General features: G+C 48.5%; 1 protein-coding gene across 5 annotated transcripts; it reads left to right on the top strand.

Moving 5' to 3' along the window:
* Positions 1-3,043: 3,043 nt before the first annotated feature.
* On the top strand, positions 3,044-14,475 carry YWHAH (tyrosine 3-monooxygenase/tryptophan 5-monooxygenase activation protein eta). 5 transcript variants are annotated; one of them, XM_060121492.1, is made up of 3 exons: positions 3,281-3,314; positions 4,195-4,358; positions 13,038-14,475. In XM_060121492.1, the coding sequence occupies exons 2-3, from the start codon at positions 4,356-4,358 to the stop codon at positions 13,689-13,691; spliced, it is 657 nt and encodes a 218-aa protein (XP_059977475.1). In that variant the 5' UTR covers positions 3,281-3,314; positions 4,195-4,355; the 3' UTR covers positions 13,692-14,475. The 5 variants fall into 5 exon arrangements, 4 of the variants coding, with proteins under 4 accessions (XP_059977473.1, XP_059977475.1, XP_059977477.1 ...); XM_060121490.1 differs by lacking the exon at positions 4,195-4,358 and having other exon boundaries at positions 3,044-3,314; XM_060121494.1 differs by lacking the exons at positions 3,281-3,314; positions 4,195-4,358 and adding an exon at positions 11,468-11,485.
* The last annotated feature ends 211 nt before the right edge of the window (positions 14,476-14,686 follow it).

The raw sequence follows: 14,686 nt of genomic DNA, 5'->3' as shown, positions 1-14,686 counted from the left end.
TCTGACCTTGATCATCAGCCCCCTTGCCTTGGTTCAGAGGCCCTCTTGGAAATTGTTCAAAAGCTACATTGCTTGATAGGACTTAGACCCCTGGGAGTAGGTGACCTATCCAAGGTGGTCATCCTGGCTTTACTTACAAGACTTTGGGGAGTGGGCAGCTCTCTCCCAAGGGTGAAGGAGATGGATGCTGATAAGTGTATAAGCTACAAGAGGGAGGCTTGTGTGTGCTTTTTACAATCTGAATGATCCCCAAAGGGGAGTCACACCTTGACCCCTTGTCAGCTCACACCTCACGACATCGTGGGGCCATCAGGCCTAGGAGTCTGACAGAACTGAGCTTGAATCCTGGCTCTGCTGATTACCAGCTGTGTGATTTTACTCAAGACATGGAACATCTTCAAGCCAGTTTCCTCATCTGTAAGATGGGAATGGAAATCCTACCTACCTTACAGGGGTATCTTGAGGGAAAAAATATGCCCATCTCTGCAAAGCACCTGGCCCAGTGCTGGCAACGTGGTAGATGTCCCCTTCCGTTCAAGAGTGGGCGTGGATAAGGTCGCTCAGGATAAGGCAGAGGGCCTGGGCAGAGCTCTGAGGAACCCCCGAATTTCCGGGTAGGCTGAGAAGACAAGCTCACACAGGAGACAGAAGAGGAGTGGCTGGAGCAGCAGAGGGGAGCCAGGAGAGTGCAAGGTCATGAAAGCTAAGAGGAGAGCCTGTCAAGGAGGGGCGAGCAATTGTGCCAAGTGCAGCCAAGAGGGCCAGGAAAGTGAGGACTGTGCAGTGACCTTGGATTGGTGGCCACAGCAAGGGCCATCTAGATGGAGGAGTGGGGGTAGAGCCAGAGTACACTGGGCTGAGGTGGGGGTGGTGGGTGGGTGGTGAGGAGGTGGAGACAGTGAAGTTTGGTGAGAAAGAAAGCAAAGCTTTATGGGCGAACCAAAGTTGTCCCCCATTTGACATTTATGAATGTCAAAATCAGTTATTTAGAATGCTCCAGTCTATCTGATTTTTACTGTTTTGAAATCAATCTCAGTCCAACATGATAAGAAGTTAGAAGGGCTCTAACCCCTCTAAGGGCTGGAAGGAACTGTGGAGGTCCCCCCAGTGCTGGCCCTCCTCCACCTCTCACGGGAATCTGTCCTCATCAGGCCCACGGTGGATGATAAGTTATTATCTACCACACTCTTTAACGATATTCACTAGGGGAAAGATCAGCCTGGTTTGTTAACCTCGATTCCATTTGTAGTTAGCAAAGGCGAATCCTCAAAGCATGGAGAAGCCTGGGGTGGGGGTTTCCTCCCAAACGCTGTGTCATGGGTACTGAGGTCCTCACTGTAGCATCACAGCAGGTAGAAGGCAGCCCAGGAAGCAGGAGACCTAGTATGAAGGTCCCAGCTCTGCTGGCTGTGCAAACTGGGGTCAGCCTCTCCTCCCCCTGATACCTCACTCTCCCCTTATGTAGGATAAGGGATTGGACCGTGGTGAGTCTAAGGGTCCTGCCAGCTCTGACATTCCAGGATTTCTCCTATTCTACAGTGATTTAAACAGTCCTTCAAGTCCAGTGCTCCAGACAGTGAAACTGAGGTCCAGAAAAGGCCCATTCTCCAGTCCCTCCCTCTCCCTTCTAATGCATCTAACTCTGTGGAGCAAGATTCTGGGCCTGAAATATGGCTTCCATGCCTCTGGTGGCTCCTGATTACTTAAGGATAAAGCCTTAAATCTTCAGCCTGGCACTGAAAACATTCCATGATCTTGTTCTATCCCACCTCATGTCCCACTGCCAGGCCTCTCTCCTCCCCATTTTGTTTCTATCCTCACTACCAAGCCCTCACCCTTGCTGGACCCCCCTCCCTAATACCTTTTCGCTGACTCTCACCTCCTTCAAGGTCCAGCTTACCTGCTCTTCGGTTTTTAGACCTCCACTTCTCAGAGGCAGGGGCTGTATCTTAGTTATTCTGTGGCTACTCCTTCCCCTAGTGCTGAGCATGCAGTAGGTGCTCAATAAAATGCTCAGAGAACATAAGGCCCCTTCACCTGCACTCTCCTTGGCATGTTGTACTAAGTCTGGCCATGCTTTAGTGATTGGGATTTTCCTCCCTTGTCCGGGACCCAGACCAGCGCCTGGCACCAGGGGTCCTCAGCATGGAACGCCAGGACTGGGCTCAGTGACCAGCTGGTCCACTCTCCTCTTTGCCACAGGAGGAACCTGCCACCACTTACAGGCTGTGTAACGTTGAGCAAGTCACTAGTCTGGTTTTGACAGACGGGGAGGCCAGCAGGGCCCACCAGGGGTGGAGGGCTGTGAGCATTATATAGGATCATACCTGGAAAGGCCTAGCACCGGCCCATCTCCTAGCAAGTGTGTGGTGACTCTTACCCGTCCCAGCGGGGCCACTCAGTCTCTCCTCCCGTGGAGGGCACAGTCTGCACAAGGCCACTTCCCAGGAAGGGGATGCAGTGAGTGAAAGTACCTGGGGCTGTCCCCAAAGGCCGGACCTGATCCTGCCCGGCCAGTGTTGACCGAAGCTCAGGGTGTGGCCCCTAGAAACCCTTCGGCCAGGCTGGGCGGGGGCGGGTCCGGGGCACGTCCGTCCCTCCAGCACGCGGCCTCCTGGCTTCCCCAAGCACTAGGTTTATTTGCTTTGGGGGCCCTTCTCAAGCCAGACCTCTAACCTGGACTCAGAGACGCCTTTCCGGGTGGGGTCGTGACAGTGCGCAGACTGCACGGCTGCCATCACCGAGGCCCCCACCCCCACCCCCGCTCCGCCGTCCCAACCCCAGCCCTCCCCTCTCCCACCTCCACCTCTGCGGCGGTAAAATGCAGCACTCGCTAGGCGCCTGCGCGGCTCTGGGGCGGGGCGGTGGCCTCAGCTATTTATAGAAGGTGACGTCACCTTGAAATAGACCGTTAGGGCTGGCCCGCCCTTCCCCCCCCCCACTCGCGCAGCACCGCGCCGCCCGGCCCGGCCGCTCCCACTGCGCAGGCGTCCTCTCGTCCTCCCATCCCCCCGCGCGGCCGCCTGTCCTCCCTAGGCGGCGTCCGCGGCGCGAGCCACAGCGCGCGGGGCGAGCCAGCGAGAGGGCGAGCGGCGCTACCTGCTGCCTGCAGCCTGGGCCGGCCGGCGAGCCAGTGCGCGTGCGCGGCGGCGGCCTCCCCTGCGACCGGAGAAGACGAGCGGGCGAGCTAGCGGAGCGGGGCGCGAGGCGAGGCAGGGCTCAGCGACATGGGGGACCGCGAGCAGCTCCTTCAGCGGGCGCGGCTGGCCGAGCAGGCGGAGCGCTACGACGACATGGCCTCCGCCATGAAGGCGGTGAGCGCGCCGGGAGCCCGGGCGGCCGGCCGGGGGCCCGGCGCAGGGGAGGGGTGGGCAGCCGGGCGGCGGCCCCCTCTGGGCCAGGGGCAACCCCGCCGCCCCACTGGGCGCGGCCGCCCGCTCTCAGCCTGCTTTTCCCGCGCCCGCCGCGCGCCCAGCCATTTCCTGCGGCCGGGCCTGGGGGGTGTCCAGGGAGGGGGCGCGGCGGGGACCCCGGGGGTGGGCGGGGGTCGCGGCATCCCAGCTCGGAGCCGCGGGTGGGGGAGGGTGCTCGAGGGAGGGTGAGGGAGCCGCATTTCTCCTCCTGGACCGTTCTGCCAGGCTGGGTCACCCCTTCTCGCCTTCCTCCACACACCCCAACTTGTAATAAAGAATCACCTAGTGAGTGGCGCCCGGTCTCTCCTGGCGCCCTGTCTCTCCTGGTTTCCTCTGCCACGACCTGAACTCGGTGTAATGTCGATCCGCTTTTGCTCTGATCGCCGGCATCGTTCTGGTTCCATTCTCCCGCGCCCGGGGTCCGCTTTGTGTGCGGAGACCCCCCATCCTGAAGTCCGACGAGGACGCGGGCGGGAGCGCGGCGGGCCTGGGGCCCCCTCCCAGGTTGGATGTTGCGCCCATCTGCCCGGAGACTAAAACGGGTCCTGACGCCTGGGGGAGGCGAGCCCTTGTGCCTTTGCCTTCCCGAGACCCCTGGAGACTCGTCTGCAGCTCCATTTCCGGGGAAGGAGTCGCGGCCGGCCACACCCTGGCCAATGCGGTGGATTAGATACCACCTGCGTGTCTGAGACCTAGAGTTCCGGTGACCCTCCCACTGTCCCTGTCTCCTCACAGTAGTTCACGTTTTCTTTTAATAAACATTACTTATCTCTGCGTCAAGGTCACAGAGGGGTAGAGCCACAGCTGCGGCCGCCAACGTGCCATGTTCACCCAGTGCACAACCTCCTGAGACGTGGGAGGATCCGCCGGGGCCCCACCCTAGACCTACAGACTCAGAAACTCGCAGGGGTGGGACTCATATCTGCACTTGAACCAGCCCTCATGGCAAGTGCTATTGGGTTTAAGTTCAAGAATTACTGCCCTGGGTTATATAGCTCATTTGCCCTTCTTAGGGCCTTGGGAGGGGATTTCCTAAAGAAAAAACTACAAATATCGAGGCTCCGTAAAATTTCAGAGTCATGTGAAAAATTCCTTTTAAAGCTTTTGATATTAATATATGAAACATGTTGTTGAGGTCCGTGTTTAGGATTATCCAGGTAAGAAGTGTTATCTTTTCCATGTCGTTCACGTCACACGTTGAACCAGGTGTTTGGAAACCACCACCACCCATTTGTTGATTCATTGGTGATGCGGAGTTGATCATGGTGTTGTGGGCCAGGTAGGAGCTTTTCATCCAGACCAGGGACGATTTAGGTTTGGGACCTGAAGTCTGTGTAATTCTGGGGGTCTTATAAGAAAAAAAAAGTAGGGTATATGAGTTTAGCAAATTTCACAGAAACAGGACTGACTGAGTGCATTTCCTTGGAAGGGGTCCTGAGCTTAATCTTCTTTGGGATAAAGCCACTTCTGTCCACACAGCAAGTGACACTTAAGTGCGCCTCTTCTCCCCAGTCACCGAGTGGAACTGGGATTTTGCGGTTGAGGCCGCTTTCTGGACATTTTAGTGAGGCCCTCGCCTATCCTGCAAGTGGCACTTTGAAGGCCGCAGTTTTAGGAGCCTTTTGGGGAATAAAGAAGGGATGGGGCTGGAAGCAAAGTGAATTGAGGCTAAGGGAAAATGACTAGAATGTAGTTCTGGAGCTATAGGAAACCCGAGGCAACTTGCAATTGGAAGTAAGGAAAGAATACAGAGATGTAACCGAATGGAATACAGTTTGTGGAGAGAAAATAATTGGTTTTCTGGTCTTCGAAAGCAGGCTTGAAAGATGCTTTCCTGCAGCTACCTACTTGTGTACACAGATTTTCTCTGAGACATTAAGGTAGGATTTTGCAAACTAATGGACCCTTTCATGTATTGGGAATATGTAATATCTGTATCTGAGATGATTGATGGGTTGGATAGGCCATTGAAAATTCAGTGCATACTCTAATTATGTCATTTCAGAATTGTGATAAACATTCCCTCAAGGTAACTCCTATTAAAAAATAAGAACTTTTTTGGTCAGTATGCCTGTTTCCTCTATTAAATAATTTTTTTTTGGTCATCTAAATTAATGGAATATATTAATTGGAAAGGACTTGGCAAGGGTCAGTGGAAAACTGTTTCTCATGTTTTACCTGTTAAGTTGATATTTGTATGTTAAATTCTTAATTTTATTGAGAAGACTCAGTCCCTATTTCATTAATATCATAGACCTAAAATATAGCTTTTGGAAAGAGTTGGAATTCTGATAACCCTCTGGGCTTGTGTGGGTTTTCTTCAGGGCAGGTAAGTAGGCTTCTCGACCGCACCTGAGTGAGGGGATGTTCTGATGCCACCACTCTGTGACCTTGAAGCTCACATCTCTTGTCTTCTGGTCCTCTAAAGTGTGTAAGTTGTAATGTTCGTGTTACTATCAAGTGGGCTTTCAGCTTTCATTCTTCTAACTTGTTTTCTGTTTCCTTTATAATTTAAATGGTAGCTAATAATATTGCCTGCCTGTAATGATTGATGTTCCGTATGCTACCAGCGTCACCTGGAGGATGCTGTCAGTAAGGCTTTAAGAAATCACGCATGTTGGAAACAAAGGTGTTGGCTCACATCAGTTGAGAACTGCAGTTCCCTGCCTTTCGTCCTAATTTGAAGAGGCAAGAAATGTTTTTGAAGTGAAGTAAAGACGTTTCTTCCAGCTCTCCCCCATCTCGTACCTTGTCCCTTAACTAGAAAGAAACACTGTGAAAGATTCTCGAACCCAAGTCCTTTCTAGACCAGGCTTGGAATGCCCTTATACAATTCATAACCTCTATAAAATGAGTACAGTACCATCTTATGAGAACTACGAGATAAACCCATAAAGTGGCATAAAAATACTTGTGCATAATACTAAGTGATTCTAAGGAAAGAGAGTAACTAACCAGATAGATTTCTAGTGAATATTCATGGACAGACATAATTCAGTCATGTCACTTATTGCCCTTGGTCATCTTTTATATTAAAACATAGGGGCAATCATGAAGTTTTAAAATGTCAAAATTGTTTGGGATGGCATGGTGTGTTTTAACATTGATTACAAAGTTGACAAAGGACGGGGAGAAATATGTCTGAAGGACTTGAAGAATATCTGTAGCAATCTTAAGTGCAGGCAACAAAGCTGCAGCTTAAGGAAATGGGTCGGAGGGGAAGAGGTCCAACCAGTGGCCAGAGGCTGTTATTCCAACAGCTGTGAGATCCTGGGAAATGGGGAAGTGAGCAGGTGGTATGTAAAAGGAGAGCACAGCTGAGTGGCCCAGGGTGAGACCTAACCCATGTTGCAGTTATTGAAACTAGGGATGATTTTGAGGTGTACCAGAATTGTGGTTAGTGTGACATCTTAAAGCCACATTGGTAGGACCGTTTGAAATCTATGTAAAATAGCAAGTCGTGTTTCCCATGTAAGTATCGCTTTGTCACGTATTGACTGAGGAAGGAAGAAGTCTCTGCATTATTCTTGCAATATCCTCAGTTAAAAGACACTTCAGTTGGTGAACAGTTCACATAGCTTTGCTGCACTGACGTGGGAGTTGTCCCCATCTGGATTTGGGGTTGCTGCATTATCCCCGGAAGAGCTCCCACAGTCAAGGACCTCACTACTCCCTTAAGGAAACCAAAAATGTATTTTCTCATCATTGTCTGGAATTTAATATTAGTGGTAGACTGCAGTGTCACACTTTTCCAGAAAAACGGTTTGGGAGGGGATACCCCAGATGTGTTTTCCATGTTACAATTCATCAAGTTTATGAAATTTATCATTTTACCTATTAGGCAGTTAGTAAATGGTAGCTTTTATTCCATGTGTACATTTTCATTTAATCTTGCGAACAACTCTGGATGGATCCTGTTATTAACTCCATTTTACAAATGAGATTTGAAGAGATTAATTTTCTCAAGGTTGAGTTGTAAAGGGAAGATTTGAACTCTCAAATTTAGAGCTATCACTTTAACCACTGTGACAATGCCCCATGAGGCTAAGGAATCATATTTCTTTCTAGTGTACTTTCTGGTCTATTAGCCATTGTCATCATTGGTGACTAAGTTCCAAGCCATTAACATAAGTGGGCTTACTGAACAAATAATTCCCTCTATTAGATGTAAGTAATTTTTGCCAAGTTTGATTAAAAACAGAATCTACCACTTACGGTTCTTAGCTGCAGCAGGGGAGCATGAAAGGCAGACTCATCTGGATTGTGCTGTTCTCTTGAAGACCAGTTTTTTTGCTTAAGAAGCAAAGTATTAATTGAATTTGAGTTCTTGCTATGAATTGAGAAGTGCAAGACTATGTTACATTATAGTTGTGGTGTTTTAGGAAATTGTTTTTCCATATTGCTTTTAGTATATTTTGTAAGCCTAGAGGCCCCCAAATTTCAGTGTCTAGGTTGTTGGTGAGATGCTCCGAGGTGTCCAGGTTGAGGCTGCCCCTCCCACTCCTCGCCGCAGTGGCATCCCCTCCTTGGTGGTGGGTGTTGGCACTTCCCTGTGATGGGAACTGGCACAGCTTCTGAAGCCTTCGGTCCTGGTGCCTCAGGGGCAGTAGGATAGAGTGACGCTGTTCAGATGGGGTTATATATAATGCCTGCCAAGACCTGTGAAAATGTTTACTTATGTTCAGAGCAAGACAAAGGTGGTCTCTTAACGATACAAAGCGAGCTATTTTGACTAATGTTAAGCTTAAAGTGAATATTCATAACCTGAACTCACCTGCTCTGAGCTTGAAGCTGGCCCCTCTCCCAGCCTTGCAGAACTGCAGTCTCGCCCTGGTTTAGACAGAGGGCAGTCTTTCCAGGCTTGGGCAAGTGGTGACCAATGGCAGGTGCTTTGCCAGCTGGGGTACAGGCAGAATCCTCACTTTCGGGGCATTAACTTGGGAAACAGCCAAAAAAGCTTTCATCCCTCAAGCTCACCTTTCTTTTTTTTTTTTTTAATATATACAGGGTTCTGCCAAAGAAGCTTAAAGATTTTATGATGTGGTTATGTTTACATAATTATTCATGAGGATTGTTTTTTTCTGTTATAAGCTCTTATATCAAAAGCAAGCTTGCTGGTAGCATGTGGGTGTGGGTAGCTATAAAGTTCGGGGTGGTGGCTGTGCTGTGTGTGTGTAGCTGTGAAGGATGAGAGCGCTGTTCAGGAGGAGTCGCATCAACCCCAACTTGAGCAGTGTGGCTTGGCAGCTCAGGGGTGATGTTTTTTTGTTTGCTCAGTGTTCCTTCTGAGGTTGGATGTTTCCCAGATTGAGAACTTTAAATTTTCCCAAATAGTCCGTGGGCTGTTTTTGGCAGTGGGTCTATTTTTACTCACAAACACATAGTTTATTGCCTTGTGAGTTAGTGGGAGGAGGCCCTTAGGGATTTTTGAGTAAGCCAGTGGTGTCATAGGAAGATAAATGAATTCGTAGTCGACCAGGTTGTTCGTGACTTTCAGAAATGCTGTGTAGTCCAGAGCAGAGAAAATGGGTGAAAGGAGTTGGTGCAGCCAAAGGTTGCGTGGTGAGGATGTACATGAGCAGAATGGCTGGCAGGGAGTCCAGTCCTCAAAGGAGATGAGAGGAGAGCCTTCCTGAATGGGAAGGGTCCATCAATTTAAGGTTTTCAGGAAGCCTGTAAGTAGGATTACCTGGGGTGGGGAGGTGGACAGGAGAACAAGACAGCAGAGTGGCTGCAAGCAGAGGTGGTGGAACCCCTGGCAGCTGATATAGCCACGTGAAGATATGATGTCTGGGGTGGCCGCACTGGGCGCACCTGGTGTGCGACGGAAACGAGAGTGTTGAAACTGGAGTTGGAGTAGAAAGAAGGTTGAGAACCTTTGTCTGGGTCTCTTCTATCTCGAGAAATCCGTGTTTAGTCTTTGTTCCTTATTAGAAACCATTTGGAAACTTGTGATTATTGAGATGCAGTAAATCATCTCCGTAGACTCCGCAGATGGCCATCCCGCTGGTTTAGTCTTAGGGTGGTTGGGACCCGTTCCTGCTTTCCTTTCCCTACACCATTTGCTTCCCAGTGTCTGCGCCTCTTAGCGGGTGACGAGACTTCTCTTGAAGTCTCCTGGCTCCCGTATTTTGGAATTTGAAGTGTTGGGAACTCGTGCTAACTAACATTAGCGAAGGTTATTTGCAGTAAGTATCACCAGCCAAGACTGGCTGTAAATCTTGTTTTAATAGACCATCTGATTTTACTTCAGTCCGTAATTTTCCAATCTGGGGAAAACTCCCAATTTTCTTTAGTTATCCGATCAAGTAATAAAACTGTCTTCCTCCCATAAGTTTCCTTTTGTTAACCGAGCTGTAATCCAGGAGTATTAAAACACACTATATTTAAACGTATCCAGTTATTTCCTAGTTAGGCCCTGGCTGGGGTTCTGAGAACAATTCTTGTGTAGCCGTTAGTCACACTCAGCTGATGCCGATAGTGATTCATTCAGACTGGCAGGCCACCAGGTGATCGTTACATAAACACTGACACTCCTAGTCAATGATTTTTCTTGTGAAGGTGTCATAAATATTGTCCAGTAGCCTTTTTTGGCATTTTATTCCTGATGGAGCAGGGATCCTCGGATTCCTGGAACCTACAGATACACCCACATTTATGTTGATATTCAATAGTATTGACCTCAGGCCTTACCACACCTGTTATAGTTGCTCAGGAAAAATGGAATCCTAGGATTTCAGAGCTGAAGAAGTCCTTGGAGACTGTTTGGGCTAGTCCCCCTTATTTGACTTTTGATGCCCAGAAAAGCTGTGTTCTGTTGAATGTTACACAGCTAGCTCAGGCTAAACTGTAGATGTCTTAAGATTTTTTGTTTTTTTTGCGGTATGCGGGCCTCTCACTGTTGTGGCTTCTCCCGTTGCGGAGCACAGGCTGTGGACGCGCAGGCTCAGCGGCCACGGCTCACGGGCCCAGCCGCTCCGCGGCATGTGGGATCTTCCCGGACCGGGGCACGAACCCGTGTCCCCTGCATCGGCAGGTGGACTCTCAACCACTGCGCCACCAGGGAAGCCCTTAAGACTTTTTTTGAGTAATGATACCACCCCTTGTGCGAACACTGTGTGATATATAAATATTTCAGATATGCACTCAATTTTAATGATGTGCTCTGGGGACATACTATGAGGTGTCTTTGCAGTAGTCCAACAAAAGCAGCTTTACTGGTCGCAGGATGAAGTATATAGTGGCTCCTTATGGATGTCATTTGCATTTTAACATCAAGTGGCCTTAGTTGGATTTACTTATTGGAAGATCTGAGGAGCTTTTCAAATTCTTTTCTTGCCTCATGTTTTGTTTTACTGAATATTGGCCTAGAAAAGTGTCATGCTAAAGGATTCAAGCATTCTGAGATTTGTCTTAGTATTTGAGATGGAATTTTGATTTATAAGGGTTGCTTCCTTAAAAGGCCAAATTATCAGAAAAATATCTACAATGTCTCTTTATACTTTTAGTAAGCAAGTGTGTTTAAAGGCACTCCCTGAAGGAGAAAACTAGTGGGGTTACAGGTCTTGAGGGGAGCATGGATTGTGGATTAGTAGAGAGGAGGGGATTGCCCCAGACCAGCGTGGAGACCATTCCTGTCTTTGTGGGGAGGAATGAGGAGCCGGGCTTGCAGGCAGCCCTCCTGGGGAATGTCAGGGGCGGCTTGTAGCTGAAGACCACGCTGAAGGAGGAAGTGGGTTGGGTTGATTGACTAGGCAAAGAGGGAGAGGCCATCCCTGGCTAATGATTTGCAGCAGAAGAGTAGGGGTTCTGGGGACAGGGAAATGGGGAAGTTAGAAGAGGGAGCTGGTATTTTTATTTTGTCTGGGATTTGTTGAGGAGGGAGGTGGTGGTAGACAGTTGCGTGTTTCACTTTTAAGAACTTGGCACAAGTTTTCTAATTTTACACGTTTAATGATTACATTTGTTGCTTGTGTTCTTGAACTACTAATTTTTCAAATAGACCTATCATCCTTTTTAATTCATTTTTTTTAAACTTCTGATTCTCTGCTGCTCAGTCTTCTTAATCCATGGTAAGCGTGTCTGTTTTATTATGTTGTTAATAAGTTTCTCCATCAGACTTGGCTTTTCCCTTCCATTGGAGCAAGTTCTGTCCTTATAGTTTGATTTAAGTAATGCCTTTTTGTTGAGTTTTGTGGTTTTCTAAGTGCTCTTCTTTTTTCTTTTTCTGTTTTTAAAATTAAAGACCTTTCCCAGTAGGTAACATAGTTGAGGAATCCCCCCATTTTATAGAAGATACAGGCCAATTTAGTGTGTTAGTGGCTTTGCTGGGGCCCAGAGTTTTCTGATTCTAAGTCTGTATTAATTTCCTAGGACCACCAAACAAAGCCACCACAAACTGGATGGCTTACAACAAGAGAAATGTATTTTATCACAGTTTGGAAGGCTAGAGTCTGAGATCGAGGTGTTGGCAGGGCTGTGCTCCCTCTGAAGGCTCTAGGGGAAAATCCTCCCTTGCCCCTCCTCGTTTCTGGTAGCTCCTGGTAATCCTTGTAATCCTTGGCCTTTGTAGACACATCACTCCAGTCTCTGCCTCCATCATCACATGGCAATGGCTTTCATCTTCAGATCTCCCTTTTTCTTATAAGGACACCAGTCATTGGATATAGGATCCACCTTATGCAGTATGACCTCATCTTGACTTGATGACACCTGCAATGATCCTGTTTCCAGATAAGGTCACGTTGATGGGTACCAGGGGTTATGACTTCAACATGACTTTTTGGTGGCACAGCTCAACACAGCAAAGTCCAGTGTTCCTTCTACTGATGACACAGCTGGCTTGCTTGCAGTTGGCATCATGAAGAATTTGAAATTTAACGTTTCCACTTAAAATAATTGGTACTTCCATCCTTGATGGGCAGTCAGGGTTTCCTGTCAGGTAGGTCAGAGTAAAGCTTGCTGCTGAGTAGTTATGCCTCCTTTCAGCAGAGGCTGGGGACACCTTATTGTCACTAATGCATCTGTTTTGGGTTGGAGGAGGGCTGGGTTTACCAGTGGGTTCCACGTGTAACCAGGGTGAAACTCTGGCCACTAGATCTGTGTGGTGTTTGAGCTCATCTGGGAAACTCTTCTTTGTTAATAAGTGTTTGAGGGAGGTGTGATTGGTTCTTTCTAGAATAGAAAGCTGGAAGTGGACTTCCAGTCTGTGATAACCTTTGGATATTTGACAAAGGAATTGTATGATTTTACTGTGAGAATATCTTACGCAGAATAGCTGAGCCTCAGGGCTTTTCCCCACCACCTCCTTGTGCACCAGCACCTCACAACCTTCCATCAACATCTTTATCCCCACACCTCCGCCAAGGTGAAGGCGGCATCTTAGAAGGCCTAAATTATTATGACTTTTTCAGAGTCCTTATCACTAATATTTTGAGTTAATATCTATCTCTTCTGTTAGACTGCAGTCTCCCTTCAGATAGGATCCTTGTCCAGTTGGTTTTTCTTGAGTGGCTTGTCCGTAATCCTGTTTTTGAGGAGGGTTGTTGACTGGGTTGAAGGGAAGATCTCTCTCCAGGGTTTTCAGACTCGGGTCTCAGTGTTTATCTTTTGGGGATGTTGCAGGTGACCGAGCTCAACGAACCTCTCTCCAATGAAGACCGAAACCTCCTCTCTGTGGCCTACAAGAATGTGGTCGGTGCCCGGCGGTCTTCCTGGAGGGTCATCAGCAGCATCGAGCAGAAAACCACGGCTGACGGGAATGAGAAGAAGCTGGAGAAGGTTAAGGCTTACCGGGAGAAGATCGAGAAGGAGCTGGAAACAGTGTGCAATGACGTGCTGGCCCTGCTGGACAAGTTCCTCATCAAGAACTGCAATGACTTCCAGTATGAGAGCAAGGTCTTCTACCTGAAGATGAAGGGCGACTACTACCGCTACCTGGCAGAGGTGGCTTCTGGCGAGAAGAAAAACAGTGTGGTCGAAGCTTCAGAGGCAGCCTACAAGGAAGCCTTCGAAATCAGCAAGGAGCACATGCAGCCAACACACCCCATCCGGCTGGGCCTGGCCCTCAACTTCTCCGTGTTCTACTACGAGATCCAGAATGCGCCCGAGCAGGCCTGCCTCTTAGCCAAACAAGCCTTTGATGACGCCATAGCCGAGCTGGACACACTAAACGAGGATTCCTATAAGGACTCCACGCTCATCATGCAGCTGCTGCGAGACAACCTCACCCTCTGGACGAGCGACCAGCAGGACGAGGAAGCCGGAGAAGGCAACTGAGCGCCTCGGCCCACCCCCGCCCCGACCCCATCACCACCGGTCCTTCCTCACCACAGTCACTAAGTATCTAGTGCTAAACCTATCTGTATGGCAGCACAGCTACTCAGATCTGCTCTCTGCCCCCGGGAAGCAGTTCCAGATAAATTTATGGGCATTGCTGGACTGATGGTTGCTTTGAGCCCACAGGAGCTCCCTTTCTGAATTGTGCAGACAGGTGCATTCTGAAGGAGGCATTTTCCTATGCCTGCTGATCTAGGTGAAGTGCAGGCGAAAGCCTCGGGGAAGTTAGGAGAATTAACCACACAGGCTACAGTTGGTATTTAAATGGTCCACTTAAAACCAGCTGCTAGTGTTTTGTTAAAGCAGTACATCTGTGCATGCAAAAGTGAATTCACCCCTCCCACCTCTTTCTTAGCTAATGGAAAACTGTTAAGGGAAGCTGATATGAGAGACCACTTGCTCCTTTCCATCAGCTTAATAAACTTTAACGTGAGGTTTCAGTAGCGCCTTGTTTGCCTCTTTAAATTATGATGTGCACAAACCTTCTTTTCAATGCAATGCATCTAAAGTTTTGATACCTGTAACTTTTTTTTTTTTTGGTTGCGACTGTTTAAGAATCATGGATTTATTTTTTTGTAACTATTTGGCTATTGTCCTTGTGTATCCTGACAGCGCCATGTGTGTCAGCCCATGTCGATCAAGATGGGTAATTATGAAATGCCAGACTTCTAAATTAAATGTTTTGGAATTCAGTGGGTAAATAAATGCTGCTTTGGGGATATCATCTCTGTGTGTATGGTCTTTGTTTTTCCTGCTCTCAAGGAGCCCTATCATGGCTCACCGCTTGGAATCCTGGTTTGATCTATCAAACCCTGAAGCATTTCTGGAATAGCGAGTCTTGGTGCCCCCTGATTCCATCACACATTTTGCAGTGTACACAAAAGACTCATGAATTTTAAATAGTTTTGTGTGAACCCAGCTAACAGCCTCTCTTG

This window comes from Lagenorhynchus albirostris, chromosome 14 (assembly GCF_949774975.1).
Source record: "Lagenorhynchus albirostris chromosome 14, mLagAlb1.1, whole genome shotgun sequence".
NCBI lineage: Eukaryota > Metazoa > Chordata > Mammalia > Artiodactyla > Delphinidae > Lagenorhynchus > Lagenorhynchus albirostris.
The sequence above is the reverse complement of the archived record's forward strand: the minus strand, read 5'-3'. Positions and strand labels throughout refer to the sequence as shown.

Excerpts from the sequence above, each read along its gene's own strand:
- YWHAH (XM_060121490.1), top strand. The coding sequence starts at position 3,228 with ATGGGGGACCGCGAGCAGCTCCTTCAGCGGGCGCGGCTGGCCGAGCAG. Across the intron at positions 3,315-13,037 it reads TGGCCTCCGCCATGAAGGCG|GTGACCGAGCTCAACGAACC; the intron begins GTGAGCGCGCCG and ends GGGATGTTGCAG.